The sequence below is a fragment of the Telmatherina bonti genome (genome assembly GCF_933228915.1).
Source record: "Telmatherina bonti genome assembly, chromosome: 1".
Taxonomy (NCBI): Eukaryota; Metazoa; Chordata; class Actinopteri; order Atheriniformes; family Telmatherinidae; genus Telmatherina; species Telmatherina bonti.
Genome location: NC_136619.1, coordinates 29,138,341 through 29,165,945, shown reverse-complemented (window position 1 = coordinate 29,165,945; position 27,605 = coordinate 29,138,341). Strand labels below are relative to the sequence as shown.

Below are 27,605 nucleotides of genomic sequence, written 5' to 3'. Positions count from 1 at the left end.
AATTATTTCTTTGGAGTGAGTGTGTGCATGTTTGTCTTTCTGTGTTGGCTTTGTGACTGATGACCTATCCAGGGTATACCCTGCCTCCTACCTGCTTGTCTTGTTTGTGTTTAAACAAAACATGATTAGGCAAATAGCTAGTTAGGATAACATAACATTACAAAATTATGATAGACAAGCCTAAAAGACATCCATTCATTCATTCATTCATCCATTTAATTATTCTCTTTACCGCTTAGTGCAGGACAATATATTTTTTGCAAATATATGTCTTCAAAGACACAACTTCTATCATTCACCATTTACTGAACCCTGCTAAACTGGTAGATTTTGCACATTGACTAAGACTAACTTAGTCAATGTGCGGGCAACCCTCTGCAATTCCATCCCAGAGCACAAGCAAGGCACCACAGACTCTGCCACCTTCAAATCTTCAAATCCTGTTACGTTCTGCTTTTAATACTTAACTTTCGTAAAAAAATTATTTTTGTAGTTTGTATTTAATCTTGCTATGATAATTCATATATTCATATAGGATTCATATATAATTTTTTTTCTGTTTTTACCTTGTCTTTCATTGTGTAAAGCATCTTTGAGTTCTTGAAAATGCACTATATGAATAAAATAATGTCAATATTATTATTATTATTATCATTATTATTATTATCATTATTATTATTATTACTAATAATAAGAATAATAATAACAATGATAATAATGATAATAATAATAATTCATTATTAATAATATTATGTTCGGCTTCACCTTCATTTGGACATTATAAGAGCTACAACTTTTTCCTCTTGCCCACAAATTGTTATGCTGATTTCGAAGTGTTAATTATTGACAACAAATCCATGATTTTAGTGAACAGAAGAAATCTCAGAACAGGGTTTGGGCTCAATAATAAATAAATGTATAAAGGTAAGAAACCAGGTTAAGGGCTGCTCTTCCTCAAGTTCCACTTGCATCAAACATATTTATTTTCTGAAATAAAAATATATTTAACAAACAAGTAAAACAAATATCTGAAAATGATCATATAATCATTTGTGCCACAGGATCTGGCATATCAATGAGAATAGAAGAAATGTTTTATTTATGAGCTGATAGGGGCTCTTGTTAACATAAATGTCTGCAATGACTTCCTGCAGTATTATGGTGCCTAAAAATAATTAACTTGTTTATATCTGATTAAAATTAGCATGTTATTCTGAGCATATTAACATGCTAATTGGTATTTAGCTCAAATCCCTACTGTGCCTTTAGAAAAGTCCATTAGAGCAACTTTTGGTCTTATTATTATAAAATCCTGATAAAAACATCTTTTAAAAAGTCTAGTGTTGCTTTGTGATGAAATAAAAAAAAAAAAAAAAAAAAGGTTGACGTCAAACAGCCGACGTCACAACGGTGAACTCTATGTGATACCACTCAACACATAAGACAGCACATAAAATACATGGAGATTTTTCCATCATTGTCTGCCTCTGTGATTTTCTGCGCACTCCAGCGGGTACTTTGTCTCCCTCCGTGAGATACAAACCTTTTTCTTGGCTCAAGCAAATGCTACAAAACATTCACAGCAGTTAGTTGGCTTGTTTTCTGAGTTAATGAGGCTTGAAGAGTTTCAGGAATAAGAAAAAAAATAAAATAAAAAAAAAAAAAAACTAGAGCAAATTCTCTCACTTATGCATAGAGAAATGGACACTTTTCATCAGCTGCACAAGGTCATATTTCCGATTTAATGAGACACCGTGTGCATATTTGGGGATTGAAATAAATGCTGTAAGGCAGAAACATGAAGCTAGAAGAAATTTAAGATCTACATTTAATATTAATAAAGGGTGTTCCTCACTTCTCCCGTAATGTATGCTGAGAAACTTTTCTCCGGTATGCATAACTCTACACTAGAAAAGTAAAAAAAAACAAACAAAAAAAAAAGAGTAAAGGTGGATGAAAAAGAAAAGACCAAATCAGAAGGACTACAGCATGTATTCACAGCCAACAAGACGGTTTCCATTAAAACACAAACCTTTCCTTTTGATTGCGTGTCTCATTGGGTCATGGTTGAACATAAAATAATGAGAGAATCTGGACACAGATTGAATCAAATCAAATCAAATCATGTTTTATTCATCAAAACCTTTTCACACAAAAAGTTCCACTAAGTGCTTGACACATAAAAACCTTTGCATAAAAAAGACGCGCCACTTTGTGGCTGTTGCCTCAGTCTGCCTGATCCTGTTTATGTCATATGTATGTTGTTTTGTCTACTTTTGGACATGTTGTAATGGAATTAATGTTGTTGTGCAAGGACGTTGGCTCAATGACAAATAAAGCTGATTCTCAGTCAGAGTATCACCATCTCGATGTAAATAGTATGAAATGTTATGCAAAGCTAAAAAGAAAAGTGGTTTAATAACAGAAAACATGATTTGATGTGCAACAGCTATGCCTTTTACTGAAACTGGACAAAGCAACATCCATTTCTTTCCTCTGCAGATTATTTTTTTTGACTCATCAGTCAGCAGTCGGTAGTCAGATCTTTATATCCTGTCAGAACACAGGTTGAAACCCCCGTCTTTCAGCTGTACCTTGGATTTTGACCTCTTTCCAATCTCCACCCAAAATCAGAGCTAATAACCAACCACTGCTTGTCGCTCTTTTGCTGCTTGTCTTGACTGATGGTCTGTGTGTTGGTGTGTGTATATCGATTTACTGTAGCTTCCAGCCTAGTTGACGGCTGATGAGTGTGGAACGGAGCATTTATCCTGAATTACTAAATTGTGGCAGGTTTCTGTTCTCGTAAAAACTAAAAATGAAACACTGAACAAATTATAAAAAAAAAAAAGGAAACACCAGCACAAGGTATGACAAGCCCTGGTTACTGGCATACTGGTATGTAAGAAGCACAGGATCAAAAACAGTTCTGTTAAAGCTCTTAAGAGAGCCATTTAAATCATGTAGCTTGTGCTTTTGGAAACCCAATGAGACTCTCAAGCTAAAAGACAAGTGTTCCAAGGCTGACTGACACACCTTCCGTCACGGGTTTAAGGTCTCCTTTTGTGGTTGTACTGAATATCTAACTGATCCCACGTGACATCCCAGAACTGTAGCACACAAATAGGATTAGTAAGAGCAAGATTAAAATAAAGCTGTTATCATTATTTGTATTATTTTAATTTTAATTTTGCATTTTCCAATCAAAAAACTTTGTTAATCTTGTTTAAAAAACAGCACTCTTGTTTAATTATACCTAAGAGAAGTATAATATCACCATTTTTATGTTTGGAGACAGTTTGTCTTTGAAAGATTTTACCAAGGCAATCTCCCACAAGAACCACTGAAACCACCTGCAACAAACTGCCGCATTATAATGGCAACAATTTCACACTCCACTTAGAAAGGTTGTCGGTTTTCACAGATATAATACATACCCACTCATGCCAGTGATGTTGTAATGGTTCTTGTAAATATCTGACCGGATGCATAAAAAGTCACTCATGAGCGGCAATTCTTACTAATGAAGAAAAAAAAAAAGGTCTGATAGCGTGTATGTGTGTGTGTGTGAGAGAGAGAGAGTGAGAGGGGGGAAGCTCATCTCTTAGCTCACTGGATGCTGTAATTTTAGATTCCTATGGCTCCATTTTGGAGTGTTTACTTATGAATGAGTTCTGTGAAGAAGTATACTGGTGGAAATTTGAGACCAGTTCTGCTCCATCAAATGTTGGAATCATAGACCGTATAAGAAAGATGGACGGAGCCTCCGGCAGTTAAAAGTGAAGCCTATGCGGAAGTGCATAAAACTGCAGTTCCCCCTTCATCCACTAGGGACTGGCTCCAAAACAGAGCAAATCCCCATAGACTCTCATGTTAAAAAGACCAACTTCACAGCAGAAATAAACATGTTTACAGCCTGGTTCAAAAATCCATTTTCAGTTTATAGGTCAGGTTTAACTTCATGACAACTGTGGGAGGAGTGAATTTTTTTCTAACTCGCCCGTTTAAAAGTAATTTAATCTTGAAGTTCGGCCTATTTAGGGGCGTGTCCTTTTGATTGACAGATACCAATCTCCCGCTTCAAGTAAGAAGAATGTGAAACAACTGCGGTTTTTAGCCTGTTAACAACGTGACTTAGCTTTAGCCCGCTTACCTCTGTTAGCTGGTTAGCTCCTGTTATCTTCGGGTTAGCTCGGTTAGCTCTTAGCTACATAAAGCTCGGAGTTCACTCGATGTCAATCATCCACCATGACACTCACAGCCCCCCTCTTAGTTCCACCTCTTTGCCCATATATGTATTTTCCGGGCGAGCCGACATGCATGCCCCTGCCAAAATGGCGATAGTAGGAACCGCCCACCGAGCTTCAACTCAGCTCTTCAGAAACTTCTGGGTGACGTTGTGGAGGCTACATCCATCTCTATATACAGTTTATTGTTGGAATGCTCCTGATAAAAAAAAAAACAAACCTTGTACTGAAGATAAACAATATAAATAAGCGACAAACATTTCTTTCTCAGCATCGGTTCAGCATCTGGTTATTCAACAAAGGTCACCAAACAAAACTGTGGAAAATGTGACTGGTTCGCTACATTTCTAGAATCCTGCAACACACAGAACCTGCATTGTAATTACTGCTCTTTGGTCGGACTGTTCACTGCTCTATGTTCGCACAAGATTAAAATCTCTGTTGAGTGGTGTCAAATGCACGCATAAGTAATTCCTAATGAGTCATTTGAACTTTGTATTTGATGGTCTTTGATGGCCTTGACTGAACATACAGAGAATATTGATGTCACAGGACTGCTGCTGGTCCCTTTATTCAAATATATCCCCTCAGTGAAGCTTTTTGTGCAGCTTGTGAAAGGTACACGCAATTATTATGCATTAACTCTTTTATTCCCATATAGCACATGTAAATACCTAAAACTGATAAATGTTGGGGCTATTTAAAACCCCTGCATTATGTAAGAGGTTTGAGGCTCTGGAGAGATAAAAAAAAAAAAAAAAAAGTCTGATTGATTCTTTTACATAGCTTCCTTTTAGCTGCAGAGTTGGGTGAGTCAGAAAAGCTCAAGATGAAAGAAACAGAAAGAACAAACTTTTGCAGTGAGATTAGAGATAAATTATAGGAACAAACTTCTCTAACAAGAACTCTTCTCTGTTTTTTACTGGTGACCTGAGTCACCGTTAGCAGCTACGAGATGATTCAGATATCTGACAGATACCAGACTTTGACTTAGAAGAAAAATGTGAACATTTTTGCTGCCTTTTTGGGGGACTGATTTATTTTGTACACATGCAGCTCTTCATTTCACACCCTGATTAAAGCATATTAACCATCAGTGGCCCAAAGACAAACAGCTAAAGATTGCCTGTTGTGATGAGAGCAGCGTAACAGCTTAAACCACAGCTAACAAATAAACAACAAGAGAACATAAATTGCTGCATCCATCATGGCTGCATACTGTAAAGCCTGGCAGAGCAGTGATATGATCTAATGACGCTTTCCTGTCAGCAACTATTACATCTTCAAAATCTGACATCTCCTGACTTCCTGACATCACTATATGAGCCTAGATGTAATAAACTTGCTAATGTACAGATGTGTGTAAGAACATCCCTGCACAAGGTGTGGAAATTATTACTTTGTACTTTGTGTCTTGTGCTGAGGAATGTGTGCATTCTCACCAACCACATAAATTCTTTATTTCAATTGCAATCTCTCAAACAGTAGTTAAGACCGACTCAGCCGTGTAGCCTAATCATTCCCAGTGCCAGGTGTTTGTTCGTTTGGTGTGATCTGCTTGGCGAAAGAACACAGCAGCTCCTAAGATCCATGCTTTGATTTGGGGCTTGTATGGAGGAGAGATACTGACTGGAGAGAAGCTGTTGCAGTGCTTATTCCAGAGTCCATCTTTGGGTTTTTGGTCATCAGTACTTTCAAGTTGTAGATGAAGAGACGGATCAGGCATTTTCCAAGATCAGGTGATTTGCCAAGATTTATTTTCATACTGCTCTACCTAATAATAAAGCAGACAGTTCAGGTTTAGTCACCAAATATTTCAAATTAAGAGCATTGAACTAGTCTTATGTGCTGTAGTTTTATGTTCATCCTACTTGTGGTGGCACCTTTCAAAGTATTTTTTTTTTTTTGTATTTGTTAAAACTGTTTTTTTGTTTTTAGTTTGTTTTGCTTTTTAAATGCATTGCAATGTATAGTTTCTTACTTTAATTAACTTTTTTCATCCGCTGATGAATATAATAAAACCAAAAATCACAATATAGCGATCCATCAGTATTGCCAAGGGTATAATGCACTGGTCTAGTAACCTAATTTTATAGTATGAACCCATAGTTTTATGGGTTCATTCTTTAGTCATAATTAAATGAAAATATGTAAAATATGTTTATGAGTTACAAAGTTAAGTACTTTCACACACGAATCCAAAACTCTGGGGTAAGGTCACAAATCCTCCTTTCTGTTCAGTTTGTTGACATAAGCTGCCTCTATTGAGGACATCTTCTGAGATCTGACACAGAGTTCAGTGTTGGGAAGCACAGGAGAAGTCAATTAGCAAGGCTCAGAAATTCTAAGTGATTTTCTCCCTCGGATGATATTCACAGTCGTTGAATAGCAAGGAGCAAATTGGCTGCACACACCATTACATTACCGTGACCCCGTGGATAAGCAGCTTTGTCTCAACCTGGCTATTGGAGTGCCTCTCCCCGTGAAAGCTTCCATGCAGAGCTTTGTCAGACTAATCCATCCTGTAGAGTGTTTCCTGTGCCTGACTGAAAATACGGAGGTGTCATAAGATGGGGGAAAAAAAGTGTATTGTTCATCGCTGTCCTTGTAACTGCATCCATTTTAAATGACAGTTAACTTTTGTCTAGATAAGAGCAGGAGAACATGACTGGACACCTCACGGTTGTGGTAATTGCTTTTTTCCACGTGTTCAAAGAGGTTACTAGGAGTCTGTTGGAAAGTTGTTTACTCGTGATCTGTGTTCTGATCATCTGTTTTACATTTTTACATTTAACATGATTACTTTAAATCTTTGAGGGCATGAAGAATTCAGATTCAGAAGCATTTATTGTCACTGAACCAGCGTCCAGACACAACGAAAATAATTCCGACATAAGCCGAATGTCAAGCATGTTCTGCACTGAGGTTTTAATATATCAATCTCACAGCAGCTGTGAAAATTTGAGTAGGATGCAGATGAACAGGTCCATGTTCCAAAGAGGGAGTCCTGTAGGGACTATTTCTTTGGATAATGTTGACTTCAGATTTTTGATTATCTCAACTTTAATTAAAAACAAGAAAAAAAAAAAAGAAAAAGAAAACACATGGTTCTTTCCCAGAATTATTTTAGATATAGAAGAATAGCTGCACTAAATATCTGTTTATTATCCCATTACCCAGATTTTTTCATCTACTTGGACTCAGCTGGGAATGAACCATATATTTGACATGCATTCATCCTTATGGACAGATTTTGGTCCAAACTATCACAAGACGACAATATCTTCCAAGACAGTATGTGTTATACACACACAGGTGGTGATTGCCCACATTTGCACAACCAATTATATATATATATATATATATATATATATATATATATATATATATATATATATATATATATATATATATATATATATATATATATATATATATATATTCGTGGTGTACTTTACATGTAAATAAGTGTCACTGATATGTTTTATAATGTGGATTTCCCCTTTCGATATTCACCACAAGGACCAGATGTAACGAGTAAAGAGCAAACGTCACACTAAATCTACCAGATGTACCAGCAGAATGGTTAACTACACTTTGCAGCAAAAAGTATTTCCGAAAGATGAAAAAGAGTTTAATCAGCAATGCAAGACCATCATTGCTTTTCTCTTGGAAACCCTGATGTCAAACTCCTTCTGCTGCAATTGTTCGCAGGGCATGACATGCCAATTATTCACTGTCACATCTCAAGTGAATGCTAAACTAAAATTATGGCAAGCTCACGGTCACTGCATTCAGTCAGTTTAAAATGATGCATGAAAATTAAAAGAAGAAGAAACAGTGAGAATCTATGAGGGAAGCATATCAGCATGTTTGCAGGAGGGAGGAAGAAGGGGGGAATAATATTTTTCATCTGTCTCAGCAGAAGGCATGATCTCAGCTGTAGACCAAGCAAACTCAATATCCTGAGGATGGAATTTTTTTTTGTAAATGAGTTTTCACAGTATATGTGTTTCAATACACAAAGTTTAAATCTAATAAATATCTCGAAAAGAAGAATCACATCACATCAGACCAGTGGATTTCCTCATTTTTGCTGCAGCAGCCTGTGGAAAGACAAGCCTTTCATAGACTCTCCTTGAAGCTCACCAGTGGGACAGAGTTAACGTGGTCCAGGCCATGCAGAGCCATCCATCCTGAAGCACAGAAGTGACACCAAGCTGCAGCCTGTGCCAGATGATAGAGGCTGCCACCAACTCTGTTAAAACACTGCTGGACAGACCCCATTCCACCCAGTCCTCAGAGACTTGCAGTCTTCCCGACATTCACTTAGGATAACACAGGGACACCCAAGCTGAGGTTATTTATTTATGAACACTTCCAGGAACTGTGTCCATGCGGTTTTAGATTTCATTAGAAATGGACATGCGACTGTCAGAGGTTCCATCTGGAGGGGTTAAATCAATGATGTCAGAGCCTTGTCCCCACCACCACCCTGCCCTGAGTGTAGTTTAGTACCATCTCTTGTGTAATGAAGGTCTTGTACCATCAGAAGGTTACAAAGTCCTGTGGTGTCCTTTGTGTCCCGTACATTTATTTTGTGCCCTGTGTCCTTTACGCAGAGGTGTAGAGTTCCAAGTCACAGTGTCATGGTCATGCTTTTTTCATCTTTCCACTTTCAAAGTTTTTTTTTGGAAAAACATAGTAATCCTTTTGTTTTTCTTTAATCTGTTTTTCACATAAGAATCTAAAATCCTGTTGAGTTATGATAATGTTCCCAACATTTATCCTCATTCATAATTTAGTTTTTATTGTACGCTCATGCAGTACTATAAAGTTTAAAGTTGCAAATGGTATTGATGTAAACCGAACATGTTGATCAGATACAATATTCATTTGTAAGATGGGCTTAAGAAAGCAATATAAGTGATTCTTTACATCTAATTTGTTCCAATAATTACATTGTACTATCATAATTTGTTAAGGACAATGCAAACTTCCAGAGGTGGTTTGTAACTATTATAAAGTCAGACTGTACTACCTTGGTTATAATAAAGAGTTTTAAAAAGATTGTGTTTGGAGCTCTAAAAACAAGTAATGTTTACACAATATCCTACACTAAAGTAGTACTACATGAGCATCAAACATTTAAACTCATTTTGACTGCATTCATTGTGCACATTCGTGGAGCAACTATTGACATTCAACATCAAGGGGAAACTGGCCTTTATAACTTTGTGTTCCAGCCTGGAGCACCACAACACAGGAGTCGTTTTTTTTTTTTTGTTTGTTTGTTTTTTTTCATGTTGCTTAGTAACATGTTAGCAACTGGATATCAACACATGGGCTCGTTTAGATGCCTTGACCTGATTCAACAAGGACTGTTTTCTATCATGGGGCTAGAACAACATTTCTGACTGGGGAGAATAAAAAAAAATGAGACATGATGCAAAACAGTTGCAAATTATTTATCACTAGTTATCTAATCTCCTTTTGCTAAATAGATAAATTAATAAATCAATGAATAAGTAAATAAACAAACAATCACAATGTTTTTATAAATACATATGCCTTGATTATGCAAACTGAAAAAGTATTTTCCTCCATTCAGGACATAAGTAGTTCAGTATCATGCACTTAAAAAGAGCTACTTTTATTCCAACAGTACAGCTTTAACAATGAAATGTCACATTTTTAAACTCTGATGTTGATATATTACTTTCTGCGAATATATAAGAATAATTAAAGTGGCAGAACCCAGAGTTAGTGGGAAAGGTATAAAATTTCAAACCCCTTTCATGACTTGTACTCACAAAATCTCACTTCATCTTAATCACTTTAAAATCCAGTTGACCATAGCGGCTAAATTTCCCACCAGAGTATTATTTCTAAATAAGGCTAAACTTCATCAGAGTCTATGTGTCAAGCATAACCCCCTTAGTCAATTTATTCATATTATAAATTAATAATGCTGGCTATTATACTATGCACAAAGGATAATGGGAATTACAAATCAGTCCACAAAATCAAGGACTCAGTCTGCAACAGTAAGGCTCATATGGAGTAATTAATTGTTCTCAAACCATCGATCCAGTTTGCGAATGCAAAACAGACATAACTTGTTAAAGTGAGGATATTAACGATGAGCTCTCAAACTTTCAAGTGAGCTAGTCATTTACTTTCCGTATAGATCACAATGCTTATAAAGACAAAGCCGGTAGTTATAATTTCGGTTCATAACTTCGCCACTGAAGTGGGCTGAGTCTCGTATAATGAGGACCTTTGAGATCCTCTTTTGATGTAACCATTTGATGTCAGTTCTGAATTGTGGGCATTTTAAAAATTTCACTTGGTAAGTACTTCAGTGAATGTCAAACATGAATAATAAATGTAAAGAATTTCAGTTTGTGATGTTTGGGGAAGTTTGTAAATTAGCAGGGTTTTTTTTTGTATCCATATATAGTATGAAAAGCAAACCGCTCTTGGATGTGCTGACTTTTTAAGTAACTATTTCTGAAATGAGAAAATTTTCTGTGGATTGTCTATTCACTGTCAGTTAGATTTAACTATTGATAATAACTTGATAAACTAAAAAAAAAAAAAAAAAAAGTCCTGACTGTCAACTTCTGAATTAAGTGGGAAAAAGCTTATTAAAACCACATTTCTTTAACCAAAACTTTACCTTTTGGGGACCGAGAGTATTTTAGAGAAATAAACCTCGCCTGACTTTTTTTTAGTTTCAATGCTAATAAACACCACCTTTCAATGCCCCATAATGTCTTATATCTTGTTTTGTTTTTTTGTTTTGTTTTTTTCATTTTGAATTGAAATATCATAAACTGCTATGTAAATGAAGCTCCTTTGCGTGAAATAAAGAGTATTATAATTTCGAAGCCTGACTAAAGGTACTGAAGGTCACAGCAGCTTTCCGAAATCACTGTCAGCTGCACACACTGTATCTGTTACCAAGTTATACATCTGTTACGACGCCATCGTCGTCGTTTATGTTGAAATAAACTACTTGAGTAATGCAAATGTTTGTTTGAGCAATTACACATGGTATGCATGCTTAAAAGCTGTTGTTTTCATAATTCATCGGCCTTGTAAACACAGAAAGCACCAATCCGACTGCTAATGACACAGATGCATAGGGATTGACACTGTTTGGAGACGTTTCCTGAGGCATCATCGGCTCTGATTGGACAAACACTTGTCATGCGCCAAAGACAGGCTCTGATTGGAACACCTGTTTTGACACAACACTGTATCACCTACAGTGATGCCGGAACTACTGTCTGAAAGCGCGGAGTCTCCGATTAAGAGGGGAAAAAAGTATGTTTCTATCTTTTATGGTTTGAAAGCTATGCTCGATTAAACACAACATGGTCCCTGGCATCGCCGACGATGCCGGCGTCCCCAGAGTGTTAAAGCCACGACTTGACATCACCGTCGCCTCCCTGCTGTGAAGAAGAGTACCAGGCATTCTATACGAAGGAGGATGTGCTATAAAGAAGAGAGGGACAGTCCATCACTTTGACAGGCTTTTTAACCGAACCTCTATGTGGACAGAAATGTGGTAAATAGGAAAACCATATTTTCTAAGAGAAGCATTTTCTCAACTGTTTAGCTTTGGATTTTATTTACAGCTAAATTGCATGTGATAGCATTTTAGTTTCTTCCCTGACATTCAACTATTCAATTAATGCATTTACAGTGAGGTACTAAAGAAAAGGTTTAGAAGTTTTAATGGTTTACCGTGGTTATTCATCCAAAAGCCAGATTACTTAACTGAAGCTGACTTAATGTGAGCATTGCCTCTTTCACTGAAGCAAGCATAAGTGTTTACAAAACTAGAACCGAAAGAATTTATTGGCTGGATAAGCAAGATAACAACAAATGTGGCTCACCAATTATATGAAAATAAAATGAAAGAAGAAAGGACGCGTTCAATTATTCTTTGACAAAATGTGGAAGAGATATGTTTAATTTGAAAGAAAACGGTCCTTTCGTCCATGAGACATTTGACATAATGAGTAACAACATGCTGGTTCACAGATCCCCATCTTTCCCTCTGTTGTTTTTAATAAGGTCGATTCTGAAGTGAGCTGCTGACTGTGACTCATCACTCTCCGGTTTCTTATCTAAAGCTTTGTTTTCCCCTCCCATTTCTTAAAAGAGGACGCAGCATCAAGCAGGGGGCCAATATGTTAAATATGAAAAGTAAATTATTTGAGCTTCCATTCATTGCACCGTTATGCATGAGAAAATGTAAGTGATTCACAGCACAAATATCTTTAATGTCATAAATAATTCATGCAAAACCTAATTCATGAAAAAAAAAAAACAGCACTTCATCAATAACCCTGAAAAAAAATTCCCTTTGTTTGGCAAAAAACGTTTTAATCTTTTATGTTTAATGAGAAACATTTAAATTTTTAAAAAAAATGTTTTTCATATCTGAGTCACTTCAAAGACTAAATGTGTCAAAACAGTAAGCGGAGCGGTGCTTTCTCTTTGTGTGTTTGTCGGCTCATTCAGTCCGGTAGGAGTTTGTGTAGAGACGACAGATTAGAGAGAATGGGGTGTTGTGTTTGAGTCAGCCTTGGTTTAGGTCGGGTATGAATAAGGGATTGTTGAAGTGAATGGAGGACACTGCGGCTCTCAACGTTGAGCAGAGAAGCTCTACAGAGGCAGGATCAAAGAGCCCAGTCAACCAAGGCAGCTGCTCAACTCAGACTTAAGTCAACCAACCACACACACTAATCTCCAGCTGAAGTCCTGGGAGAGAAAAGATGGGTGCCAACCAAACAGAATCTAATAAACATCTACTGTACAGCGAGAGCAAATGGCAGGCAGAAAGGTAACTGAAGAGAAAAAGTGGAGCTTTACTCTTCACCGGCTTTGTTTTGCAACCTCCTTTACTTTAACACATGCACGCACCAACAGTTTTTAAAGGCGCTGAATGCACAGACAAAAAAGGTGACGCTCTCTAGTGCACAAACCTTTGCTTATGTGTGAGAATAAATTTAGCCCTGTGAAGACTGCATGTCATTTATATTTTTGGAGGAGAGTGATTGTGTGGTATGTAGGCTACTTGTGAAGACAAAGAAAATAATGGAACTTCTAAAATTATTAGTGACAACATTTAAATGTGAATGTATAATATAATTCATTGAAAGAATTGGGTAAATTAGTGTAATTGCATGTCTATGGCAGAATATTTTTGGAAAATAACATTCATGAGAACCTCTAAAAAGCTATTGATGATCATCAAGGTGGAAATGTAATGTTACAAAACTGCCTCATTGGCAGCGTTGGGGGTAACATGTAACAAAGTAACAGATTATAGAGACAATAATACTTTCTTTGGTAACTGAGTTGAAGAAACACATTGCATTTAAAATATCCGTAAAACTACTTTACTGTGTTGTAGGACTGCACTTTTCTGCATTACCCAAATGGTGTTTGTCTGCATGTAAAGTTTTGATCTGTTGAAGTTGTGTGTTGTATATATGTCAATTGCCAGAATGTATAGTCAACTTTAAAATAGGAATAAAGATTGTAAAACAATTTGTGAGCATTTTCCCCGTTTGCTTTTGTCTTGTGAGCATTTGTCTGTGCACAGATATGATTTCATATAAGATATAAGTATGAAATTAAACAAATTATACTTAATAAAAACAGACACAAAAAGGAACTTAATTATCAATAATGAATTGTATTAACATGTATTTTTCATGATCTTAAGGCTGTCTAACTGAAAGATTTTGACTAAAGTATCATAAGTTAATTAGGTCATTTTTGTCAAATGATTAGTAAAAAAAAATCACTGTGAAACTTTACAATGGTTTTTTTTTTTTTTTTTGTTAAAGATAATCGTTTGAAAGAATAAAAGATTAACATGTTAAAAAAAAAAAAAACATATTCACTATGTCAACATCAATCTACCATCAAGGTGAGAGCCAAGCAATCTTTCGCCATAAGCCTGCTCGGTAATGATCTCTGATTAACTTCAAGGTGAAGACCCTCACTGTTAAACTGCATACAAACTGCTGTCTGTCAGAGATTCAACAGTAAAGTAATCCGTCTTCACTTTGTGTTACAATATCTGCTTTCATGTGACTCTGTGCTGCAATATAAACTACACAAAAAACATAATTATCTGCTAACTGTGACGACACAAGTTCCAGGAAAAATAAACTAATCTCCTAAACTGTCTCAAGTCTGAGGTTCCTTTTGACTTCGTAGGATATTTTTACACCTGTATGTAAGTTAGTTTGTGTGGCAGCCTGCCAGATCCAGCATATCTATTTCTTGTGCTACCTTGCAGCTCAATATCGGACTATTACAACAACAAAAGAATTGTTTAACTTTGGAGTTTTACTGTCAAAGAGGACACCCACTTCTTTCAACAGAAAATCACCATGGTAACTTTGACTACACGATTAGACAGTTTCCAAACAGGCTCTGACCATAATAAGGTATCTGTACATCACTGAAAAAGATGATCTGTAAAAGTTTCACTGCAGTCTCAAATCAGAACAGAGAACTTTTAAACTAAACCTAACCAGGTACTAACCAAAACCTGGTTAGTCCCAGTGAAGCATTTAAGATTTTTTTTTTTTTTTAAATTAAATTGCATCTATTACATGACACATCTATTAGTGTGTAAAATACTGTAGTATTCCATTGATTCTGGATGCATTAGAATTTACATCCATCATTTCTCTATGAGGTAGCTGTTTATGTCGCCAGTAATAACTTATCTCAACCTGACACCATCAGCACCATTTCCAGGTTTTACAATCCGGACCATGTTACACAAACCCAGTCCATTTAACTTCATAACAGAAATAAAACAGCTCTTCAGGCTCTGGAATTTTTAAGGCATACATAATGAGGGAAAATATGTGGATTATGTGTGCATGATGTGACACTTTTTTTGTAATACAGCTTTTTTTTTTCCAGATACTCTGCTATGTTCTTACCTGTTAATCATTCAGGGATTTTAGAATTAATATTTTAATGCAATCTAACTTTAATAACACAAAACAAGTGGTTGGTGTTGTACAAAACAGCAGCATCACCGATTCTGTGATTTTTCTTAACCTTAAAGACAATAAACAATAATGTTCAAGTTATCTGAAAAAAAGAAACAAAAAAACAAAAAAAAAAAAAAAAAAGAGAACCCCAAGGATCACTGGCTACAAACCACTCGGCACAACAGTTTCACTCTCTAATCACTTGACTGAGCATGAGGCATCTCTTGTCATGGTTCATCCACTACAATTAATCTTTAACAGATGTGATGCAACCCTCTCCACCTCTCACACATCTAGCCCAGTTCTCTTTATCTCCATGTCTCCTGCTTTCCTTTTACACACAAAAAAACTGGAAATATTTATCGCATGTTGTGCTCTTTACCGTAGGGCACCTGCTGGACCAATGCAGAGAACATTAATACTTGTTGGCCGTGAGAAAAAAAGAATGCGGCTGTGTAACACTGCAAAGTTCTCGGAAAGCTTCCTTTTTTTTTCCATCTCTCAGATTATAATGTGACCAGAGTATCTGTGGTAGAACATGAAGTTGGCTGAGAGGTGGTTTAAAACCAGAAGATTGGACATTCAGAGTAGCCAAGCCTTAAGTCTGGTGTGCAACAGTCATTTATGGCTTCAGGATTGCTCAATAATGCATCGGAACCCACAGGCCTCCAGAGAAAGCAGTCAGTAATCAAAAAGTGACTTCAGGCTTTCTATAATAGCAGTCTATAAATAAGTGGAGAGAGAGAGAAATGAAGGTTATGTAAAAACCGATGAGGGAGGATTCCAACCCAATGACACTGATGAAGCTGAACAGGAGGAGAATGTTGGGAGATGTGGTGATTTTGCGCATCAGCTGAAGAGGGATTTGCAGGAGGGATTTGTGTCACCGATGTTACGATGTTTGGACATCATTCTGGAGGCAGCGTCTCTAAAATGACGTGATTCGTGTTGAAATAAATTCCAACCTCTAAAGTATTTGATACATTTTAAGCATTCAGTGTACAACATGTAGCTATCACCAAAGTCCTAACAAAGGTTTTACATCCATATCTTTTTTTTTTTTTGTCTTTTATTGCTAACAGTTTATATGGATTTAGTTTAATGATACAAAAACAAATCATCTTATCTCTGTGCTCAACTCGGTAAAATCAGAAAGAGAAAGAAAAATTCAAGATAGTGCTTTCATTTAGTGCCCCTGCAACGGTAGCGCAGTGTTTAAAGGTGCTTCCCACACAAGCTTGATACTAAAGAGGATTCTGCTGCAGAGAGCACTTTAATCTGACAATGTTTTTTTCCTTAATTGGTCTGTTATGTTGTCTGATTAGTGACGGCGAATCTGACCTGGCAATGTCTGCATTTAACAAGATTTAAACAAGATTTTCAGTCATGTAAAAGCAGATACACATAGTCAAGAAGCACAAGAGTTCACTTATATACAAATATATGAACCAAAAAAATGATTCAGATCACAAAATTAATTCACTCTTATCTTTCTTATCCTTTTCCTGTATGGGGTTTTTTTTGTCCAAAACTCAGAAATGTCCTGATTTGACAGTCATAAGCATCTCTTTTTATTTCCTTCCAAAGGCCAGCATTCCTTCTATTCCTGCACACCAATATTAAAAAGAACACCATTGCTCTGACCAAAGCCAAGCATAAGATGCTGTTTACTGCTGCTGAAATTAACCTAACATATATGTGATTAGACAAATAGGATTTAGTTTCACAAAAGATGTACAATGGAGAGAAAGAATGTCCAGAAAATAAATTGTTATTTACAATACAAGTTGTGTTAAAAAATCTAATTGGGTAATTGAGTAACACAATGAATAATGCCTTGGTTTTTTTTTTTTTTCTTTAAAAACCTGTTTCTATTTCTCTGTGTGTGCCCTCTTATCTCCTCTTACCTATATCCTAAAAAACTAAAACTAAAAAACAAACAAACAAAAAAAAAAAAAAAAACTTGTTAAAAAGCTTGAAAGATGTTTCAATTCCTAAAAGGCTCTTTGAAAAGGGATGCTGGAAGAGAGGCAACATGTCTGGGATCTCATCCCACACAGTGAAAAGAATTAAAAGTAAATGCCTTGTCATAAGCACTTTCAGTCTGACAGCAAAATAAAATACAGCAGTGGGCTGTAACAAAACATGGACAGATGACACATATGTGGAAGACAACACATTTGTGTCCCCTCCTTGTTATTGTGTTGAATTCCCTGTTCAGTTTGCTTGTGTTTGCTTGTCATCGAGTCATGCTGCTCTGACCTCCACATGGCCATCCGGTGCAGCATGTAAAGAAGAAAGCTCAATACCAAAAGATAACACATGATATTACACTACAGGTGATTTTACTTGTTTATGCTATTCAGTTACTTCTGCTTAACGCCAAGTCATTCCTCTCTTTTCTGTCCGCTCTAGATTTTCAGTCTTTTTTGCTTAGCTACTACAAGATGTTCACGTAGTAATTCTGTGCAGCTACAAATTAGGTCCCTTATATCCACCTGCCTGCAATGCATGTTTTCCTTCAATCTCCAAGACTGAGCTGCACAACAGTTATGCTGTTTAGGGTCCTGCTCATACACCCTGACGCAGTCAAAGCCACCCCTTCCAATCTATTTATCAGCCATCCATATTAGATTTTTTTTTTTCCAGTATCTATCTCAACCCGCAGACTCCAGATTCAGCATCACCAATAAACCTGCTCAAGTGTTTCACTGGTTTTCTGTATTACTAAGTGATGCTTTTGGGTCTAAAACCTAACATCAATTTCTCAGAGAACCACAGTTGTTCCTTTTTGCACTGCTGCAGTGCAGATAAATTCATAGTAGGTCCCTTTTTTATGTTTTTTTTTTTTTTCTTCTTGGATGGGATGTTAATGTGCTAAGTACTATTAATCAATGAAAAAAAAAATGCATTTGAACGCATTCCAAACAATGTGTAAATTTTTTCAGTGCGTTATTTCCTGGCACACATTGGTGCACACAGCTTGGATTGTAAGTTTGCAGCTTTGGCGCTATATTTAGCAAGTCTTCTCATGCCTCTAGCAACTCTATTTAAAAGAAAAGTTATACAGTGACTTTTTCTGGCTTTGTTGGAGAATTTTGGTTACTGATGCGAAAGCACGTATCATGTACGTCTTTTCAATGTGCTACATGTACTGCTACAGGCCCCTCGCCCATCCAAAAACAGTCGCAAGAAACTTGGTCCTGTAGCACTCGGTGCCCCTGCTTCATGACTAGACTGATTCCCTCCTGACTAATGTGGATTAGTGAAGAGTGTGAATGAAAACAGTTGAAAGGTTAAAAGCACTGTAACAGGTTGTAGACTCTTAATCAGAGAAAAGACAGAGCTGTTGGTTACAGAACCTACAGGGACACTTTAACTTTTGGTCTGATCGGTTTTGGTCAAGGATACTTTTTATTTCTTTTCTATTGTTTTGAACAGAAATGCCATTAAATGCATATTTGTCTAGACATCACTAGAGCTTCACTTTACCTGACTGATTGTATGTTTTATTCAATTCAGTTGTCTACTACATCCCATTTAAATAAAAAGTGTTACATTTTGGGGCAACTATTGTCATGCAATGAATTTGTGTTTAATCAAGATTAATTACTTTAAAGGACTTTAATCAATCAGACGGATTCAGGTGAGGTCACCCATATTTTGTCCAATGGATGGTTAGTTGAAATATCACATAATGACTGAAGGTGTGGACAATATGGCTGCTGAGACAGCTTTGTGATAAAAAAAAAAAAAATTAAAAAAAAGTATAAAAACCTTGACAGTGAGTGAGTCGAAATTAGAAGGAGACTCCAGACGATTTATCCAAGAAGGATTTTTTTTTTTTTTCAAAATTTCCAGTACTACTAGTCTGCATGTAAGTGTTCAGCAGCACTTGCTTGGACCATTTTCAATGTAGAGTGAACGTGCTAAGCATATCGAACGCACGCATAGCGAATTTCTGCATGTTAAGAAAGATAAAAGCTTTTTAACTTACCATCAAACTTTTTATGTCTGGAGATAAATGTTGTCCTCATACTCTGGCTGCTTTCTTCGACCAAATTCTCAAACTCCAGTTTACTCTGCTGGTTGAGTCTGTCCTCCATCTCAGATGTGCAGCAGGTGTATCCCTGAGGACAGACACGAAGGTGCTCTCCTGAAGGAGACAGAGACACAGAGTGTTGTTTTTACACACACCACTGCCATTGTATTTGGATTTTCCAAAAGGCTGAACTAAGTCTTTGATCTAATATCTCCTGCGAGTTCGGGTTTCTCATCACTGAAACTATCGAAGAAGGAGAGACCGTAACAAATAGGATAAAATTTGTCAGTCACCTGCTATCAAAGGAAAAGGGGAGCATCTTTGTAAGAGCAGTGTCTACAGCTTATATAGTATCTCCTGACTGAGACAGTGAAGCAATGCACCATCAATAAAAGAAAAGCATTTAGTGACTTCTTTAATTTTTAGGCTGAGTCAAGCAAAGCCAGTTTTATGCAGAATATTTATTGCATCAAATTTGCATCTAGAAAAGACACATACACAACTTGGCAAAGCCTCAGCTATGACATCAGCCAGCCATCACAGTTAATGGCTGCATTAATTGATTTTTGTTCACCCGGGGCCTGCACAACAAGCTGTAAACAAATGAGTGACAAATGATAAAATCATAGGCTACAATTGCTGACTTGCTCATCCACCATTTGGAGTTGTGTGTGAAAAACTGATGAATAGAAAACTTCTTGTAGCTTCATATAGCTCTGTTCTTGGCCAATATCAACTCTGGAGTAAAATGCACAGATTTTTCATGTTGTAAACGTCCACCATGTTCAGCAGCTGATTTATATTGTTGAGAAAAGGGAGTTAGGCTATATTCACTATACAGAACTAATGCAACACATAGCAAATGTTTGTCTTTGTATTTATTTAATTAGATATATTACATATTTAGATGTTAAAGGGAAACTATTACGTTTTTTTATTGTTAGACCGTAGTAAATGTGTTGCTGTCATTGGGTTATGTTTTTGAGGAAGACTGAAGTGACAGTTAAAGCATGTTAAATATCTTAAAAAAAACAAAAAAAAACAGAAGCCATATCAAGGGAAGTCTAATCGAGCCATAAGTGTTATTTTTCAAAAACAAATTGGTGTTACAGTCATTGTGTCCTTTAGGCAAAACTTTTCACCCTTGCCTCCTGTGTGTATGGATGCCTACAAATGTTTCGGCGGTGAGGGGAGAAACTGTTGATGTGCATTGGCTGCTCCATTTACGTCAGGGCTACACACATATCATCGCCAAGAATGAATGAGGAGTTTATTAATAATGAATGCAGTGTACAGTAAGTGCTTTTTGCAACAGCATTAAAGCACACTTTAAATCTGATGCACTTTTCTTTAGATTTATCTTTTTTAGATTTTTCTCTTCAGTGTTAATTTAACACACATGTGGAGTGGTAGCACCGGTGTCAGGAGGTGGGTCATCTATCTTTCAAGAAAACGCATGACCTCATCAGCTGTGAGGTCAACTTTATGTGCATACTCTTTTCAAAAGACTGGACATGGCCCACTGTGTAAAATGTGATGAGAAATGTAAATGTGCAAATAAACTCTAGTAAATCCAGTGTTTCTGTTCAATCTATGGTTATCAAACAAACACTGAATGTGTAGTGATCAGAAAAGATGCAGCTACTATGCTTAACTTGTGTCATGTACATCTGCAACATCTGCAGAAGTCATTCCAAGCAGCATTCCTTTTTTTTTAAGAGTTCCACTAATTTTAGTTTCCTAGGAGCAAGATGAAATTGATGTTGCTGTTCCAGTAGAGAATTGATGCTGAGCAGCTGAATATGTTAGACTTCATTTTTTGGAAGGATCCTTCACAAATCACAACGTTGGAACCAGTGGACACGTCGATGCTTTGCATTCTTACATAGTACGCGCTAGATGAAGGAGCTCTGTATGGATAATGAAACAAAGAAGATGCAGCATGTACGTGCTGGCACTCTCAAATGTGCTTAATCCGTAATCAGTCCTTAGAGAGGCACCAAGCTCCAATAATGAGGTGCACCATCAACAGTTCAACATAAACCCATTTCTCCAGAGTAACGCTCAAGCCTCCTGGCCAAACTCTCTAAAACATAAAATAAGCTGAAATGCACCAGTAAATTTCTATTTGGTGATTCTTTAAGGCGCTTTTTTGCTTCTGTACTAATTGACAATGTTGCAATGTTACTGCAACAAAATCCTTCGGCTGTCACACTTGACTGCCAATATGTAGAGTATCACTGTATGAGAGTCATAGAGACACATGCTTACAGAGAAACATTTATTTTTTTGACTGCAGATGATGAATTAAATGAAGCATGTTGATACAACTTAATACGCTTTACTGTCTGTCATCTTTTGTTCTGGTATTTTTATATAATGTTCCATTTTTTTTCTAATCAGTCAAAATGATTTTTTTTTTATGAAGTGCAATAGTTTTACAAAGAATTTGGCTGTGATTCATAGAAATGCAGTTTTAACAAGGTATGCCTGGTTTAACAAGCTGGGTTGCTCCTTTTTTTTTTTTTTTTTTTTTCAAAAGTAAAGGCATTTACGTTGAGGAGAAAATTGATTGTAAAGCCTGAGTTTAAATGAGTGTGAACTGGGAAAGATTGGCTGGTTGCAGGACATCAAAGAAAACACCTTGTTTTAACCTTGTGTTTTCTGAGACTGCTGGCCGAGTAAGAGCTTGGCACAACAGTAAATATGAACTTCATTGTTGCAATGATGGGCAAGTGAAGAAAAACATATTTTATGCTGCATTCAGAAGCCTTGTAAGTCAGAAGCCTCTGATGCAATAGGAAGTAGGTGGAATGTCACTGTTGTTGAATGAAAGTTGGCAAAAAAGATAAAAGGGAAAAAGGTTTCAAAATGTGACACCTGAAAGGGATCTGTCATACTTTTTTCACTGTCGTTTCTTGTGTACCACTTTATTCTGCTTTCAGTCTGGTTTTATATAAACAGATAATTTGACATGTACAGCTATATTCCCATTAAAAAAGGGGGAAAAAAACTGATTGTACTTTCACATATTTCAACTTTAAATGGGACTTTGTGAGCAGTAGACATGAACGTGAGCTGCATTTTTATACAATGTCTCTTAGTTCATCATAATATGCCCTTTCCCATTTCTTGTCAGTTTGCTGGCTGCTTTCCATAACACTAACTCAGGTGGCAGAATATAAATACTTGTACCTACACAGTATAGCAGCCACAGCAAACCTGTTCTTCATGTACTAGCTTAAAAACTTTTAATCATATGCTCTTAATTATCATTTCTTTTTTTAATTGACAGCTTTGTTTCTAAAGAACAAGTACAAACGCCTACCTTAGTAAGCTTGGGAATTTATCGTAGCCAAATCTAGATGGGATTTTTGCTCACTAGACCATATCGCTCCTGTTCTACTCGGTTGCTTTGCACGCAAGATGGAATTAGAAACCATGCTGTCAATATACTGCATGTCTGCTGGATCACTTGTGCACATACTCTGTTACACAGGTAGGACACAAGCCCAACAGTGACAATAGCAATGGAGACAAGAAAAGAAACAAATCAATTTTAAGTGCATATGTAACTGACTGAAAACTGAAGGAATTTAGGTAATTTCAAAAAATCAAAAGGATCATAAAAGGTAAAATAAATAAATAAAAATAGGCACAAAAACTCATCCGAGTTTATAAATATATATATATATATATATGTATATATATATATATATATATATATATATATATATTTATAAACTCGGATGAGTTTATACATATATATATATATATATATATATATATATATATATATATATATATATATATATATATATATATATATATATATATATATATATATATATATATATACATATATATATATATACATATATATATATATATATATGTATACATATATATATATATATATATATATATATATATATATATATATATATATATATACATATATATATATATATATATATATATATATATATACATATATATATATATATATATATATATATATATATATATATACATATATATATATATATATATATATATATATACATATATATATATATATATATATATATATATATATATGTATATATATATATATATATATGTATATATATATATATATATATATATATATATATATATATATATATATGTATATATATATATATATGTATATATATATATATATATATATATATGTATATATATATATATATATGTATATATATATATATATATATGTATATATATATATATATATATATATATATTGTGTGTGTCTTTTATTTTCAAAAAACAGTTGTCTGTTGGAAGGTTCTGGCTTGAAAGTGGGTCACTTTATGAAATCTTTAGTTAAAAGAAATTTAACCATCAAAAGAAGAACCTGTGTCGTATTCCTTCGTGTTTTATATTTTAATATAAGGTGACAGCGCATTTCTCCGACACCCAATGCCTCAAAACGTTTAATTGCAGACATTTTCTTTCTTTTTTTAATATTCTTTTGTTCACCTTCTAATTTCTATCCTGTCTTTTTCTTCATCTCCTGTTCACATTGTTTTACTGACGGCATCAACTTTTTCATAAATATGCTCCCAGGCGTTTATCTTATAACGTTTATTTGTGTCAGTCAGATTTCTTTGCTGTAGATCATGCTTTCTCTCCAAACTCGCCATGCTGGAAACCATAAAATGCACAAAACCTTCATTATTAATCGAGTTTCCAACACATTTGCACCTGCAGCCCATTTATGCAATCACTCTCAATAAATCATCTGCAAACCGTGGTTAAGCCCCTCACACAAAATACTAGATTTCACACACAAACTACATTGAAATTGTGATCTTATCTAGCCCTAAATGTCTAAACAACAAACATATCTGCATATACAATCTAATATCAAATGTATGATATTATAAATAGGTCAACTTAACATGATTAAAATCCTGCCGTTACTATTTGCATTACCTTTAGATAAAGCTTGTTGACTAATCTATTAGCAGAGCAGAAAAACCACAGACACATTTAGTCATTAAAGGGGACCTTTTGTGTTCTCTTAAAGCTGAGTATTTTACTATGATACTGCAGCTGAGTAGGTTTGGATGATTCATCATACCCCTTAATGCATCATTTGTCATAAACAACATGATTTAGCTCTTTTCTATTTCCCTCCGTAAAAGTAAGCTGTCTTGTTATAAAACCACCGTCAGAAACCTGTTGAGGAGCAACACCCAGTACTCATGACCTGTATATGCTGCTCTTCACATGGTGCAATCAATCAAGAACTGAAACCGGTAACGAACCACAAATTGCTGGAGGCAGCAATGTCTCATACAGTGATGATGCTCGGCAGAGTTGGGCTGAAACGAGCATCTGTTAAACCAGATCCAAGTCTGTGCTGCTGCTCTGCCAGATGAATCCCAAAAGTAGCTACACTGTAACACACACCCTTAAGGATAAGATGCGGTGCTCAGTCATCTGGGATGTGGTAAAAAACGTAGAGTTGGACCTACATGCTGAAAGGAGCGTCTGGTTGGGATACCTTCCAGAAGTCTCAGAGGAGAAGCGTTAAGGCCGTGTTCTTAAGGGAGGAAGCCTCAGGGCAGACCCAGGACTCAACAGAGATAATATTTTGTGGCTGCCTTGTGAGTACCTGTCTCTCTAAAAGAACTGGAGGCTGGTGGAGGGGAAAAGAGATCTGGGGATCATTGCTTAAACTACTGCTCTGTGACCTGGTTCTGGCAAAGCGGTAGGAGGTGGACGGATGGATGGACGGACGGACAAATGGATGGGTTAATAACAATAAATGCCCAATTGATAGAATCCATAAAAAGCTAAATCAAAAGGGAAGTGTGAACAATCCAAGTAGATATGAATGAAATCCTCTGAAAGATCTTGCTAAATGACTTCAACCAAATCCTTCAATGCTACACATTTATTCAAACTTTGCAAATCTTAACACATATTTAACTAGTTGGGTAATACTGTATATCTGCCAAACAAAAACTTCAGCAACATATCAGGCAGTAGGTGAGATAACATAGTGATGTATAGTTTGAACTTACTGAGGAGTTGGTTTTAAAACAAACAGCCTTAAGTAATATCTCTAATAGAAGTAATAATGCAGTTGAAAAATAAAAAAAAAAACTGGCACCAGTACAGCAAAAGATCCTCCATGCGAAACAACACAGATGCGTCTTAAGCGTGAAGTCTGGCACATCCACCCACATTCATAATTCATTATAGCTCTGACATAATCACAAATTCGTGGATCACCACATTCAAGCATACACACATAATACATTATTTACTAGCAGGTTGATCTGATTTATGAGCAAATAGTTATGTAAATACTGTGAGAGTGAACAGATAACTGCTGTCCTGTGCTTAACCTGGCGCAACTAAGTCCTTGCAGCTGACTTGCGTACAGATGTCAGAAGCTCTGCCTTTTAGCTTTCAGAAAAAAAGCTGATCAGAGATTTGAATGCATATAATTACAGACGGCAAGATAATTAGGGACAAATGCTAATCTTCTTTGGGGATTTTCAGACATTAGCTTCAATGCTTCTTCATCAAAGCAAAAAAAAAAAAAAGAGCGAGGCATAAGAAATATGCTTTGGCTTATAAATGCAATCAGGATGCACAGATGTTTCCTCAGGATCACAATCTTCATGAGTTCCCAAGCATGATTGAAATGCAGCTTTGTAATTATGGGAAATCGCTGACTGGTTTCTGCAAACTCTCACATAGATGCTGATGACCTGGTGGAGAAAATGTGGAGGAAGATGCTCATTTGACACAAGCGATCAGCTCCACAGACGCACCTGTGTAGCTCTTTGCGCCCATGACAAATGTCACTTTTAGCTGCTTATGAGCTGCATTTAGTATGTACGTTAAAGAAACCACAAAGTCTGATCTGCTTACTAATGGGGATGACTATATATAGGTCACTGTGAAGAAGTGGATAGTCCTCAAGGTATGATCGTGCAGAGATTAAAGCAGGAACATCATACGGTACACTTCATCCTACACTTGCCTTGAATTAGACTTCGTTTCCCTTTGGCCTCATATCCCTTGATATTAAAGGGATTTGCACTCAGCATGTTTGAGGTTTCGTATTGAGGCACAAACTACATGCAGCACTCGTGTCCTATGTGTAGGGAAAAAGGATGGCGCATTTCTTATCTTTTTCAACACTGTTCCATCAAAACTGACAGAACGCCCTCACACTTTGCTAGGCAGCCGTGTTAATGCTCAGCAGCTGCACACCATGGATCTGAGTTCAGATGTACCAAAGCGTTAATGTGGAGAACAAACACAGGATTCAATTCTAAATATATTATTTCTCACAACAATCACAGCTGTCTTTAATAATTTTTTGTTGTTGTTAGTTTTGTTTTTGTAATTTTTCAATCATGCCACAGTTGGATTTTGAGTCATTGTAGATTTTACAACAATTAAAAGATGTTTTTATAGACTATTTTACTGAAATTTCAGTGTCTGTTTTCAAAAATTGCCAGCCTGTTATATATAATAAAAGGGATTTGCCCATCATATCCAGCCAAACAGATGGTATACACATGAATATAGCATTTGAGTATTTGTGAGTCAAGCTGTGATGATAATAGCTTTTTATTATATCAAACCAAACTTTATTTGTATAGCACCTTTCATACCTGAAGCAGCTCAAATAATTTTATATATTAAAAACAAATAAGAGTTTAACAAACAAATATATGCACACAACAGATCATTCACACACACACACACACAGAAAGGAAGCACCAGTTTCTTCTCAGTTAGTGTCCAGACATCTTGGGAACGTCTGAGGAAAAGCTACAATAAGTAAAACAATCCTAAACAGCAGAAAAAATTGTCAGTTTTCCAAAATGCAACAAAAACTAAAATCTGTTTATCACTGTTTTTGAACATTTATGCAAATACAGCACACACACTTTCAGTGTCTTTGATGACAAGAATTGCATTTGGAATTTGGAAGAAACTTAAAAATTGATAACAATCATAAAAGTTATGGCTCAAGCAAAGTAATACTTTAAAATATATAGAATAAACATGTAGATGTAGTGGTAGATGAGTTGGTAAAGGTTACAGCATGGGTATAAAAAGAAGAACATTTACCAAAAGCTTAGTCTGAAGCTTTCAGTGTGATTCACCATTTTGAGTCAAACTCTGAAAGAATCATCAATAAAATAACTATTTTTGAAGATTGCAAAGAAATTTGGTTTCTCAAACATCTGC

General features: G+C 35.9%; 1 protein-coding gene across 1 annotated transcript in view; it reads right to left on the bottom strand.

Annotated features, from left to right (window-relative positions):
• The window catches only part of LOC306755224 (glypican-6-like), a gene marked incomplete at both ends in the record, with an annotated part of 145,440 nt that overhangs the window by 95,019 nt on the left and 22,816 nt on the right, over nt 1-27,605 (bottom strand). Inside the window, one exon of the mRNA XM_079239532.1 lies at nt 19,287-19,445. Within this exon, the coding sequence (XP_079095658.1) occupies nt 19,287-19,445 (159 nt within the window). The remainder of the gene's footprint in view (nt 1-19,286; nt 19,446-27,605) is intronic.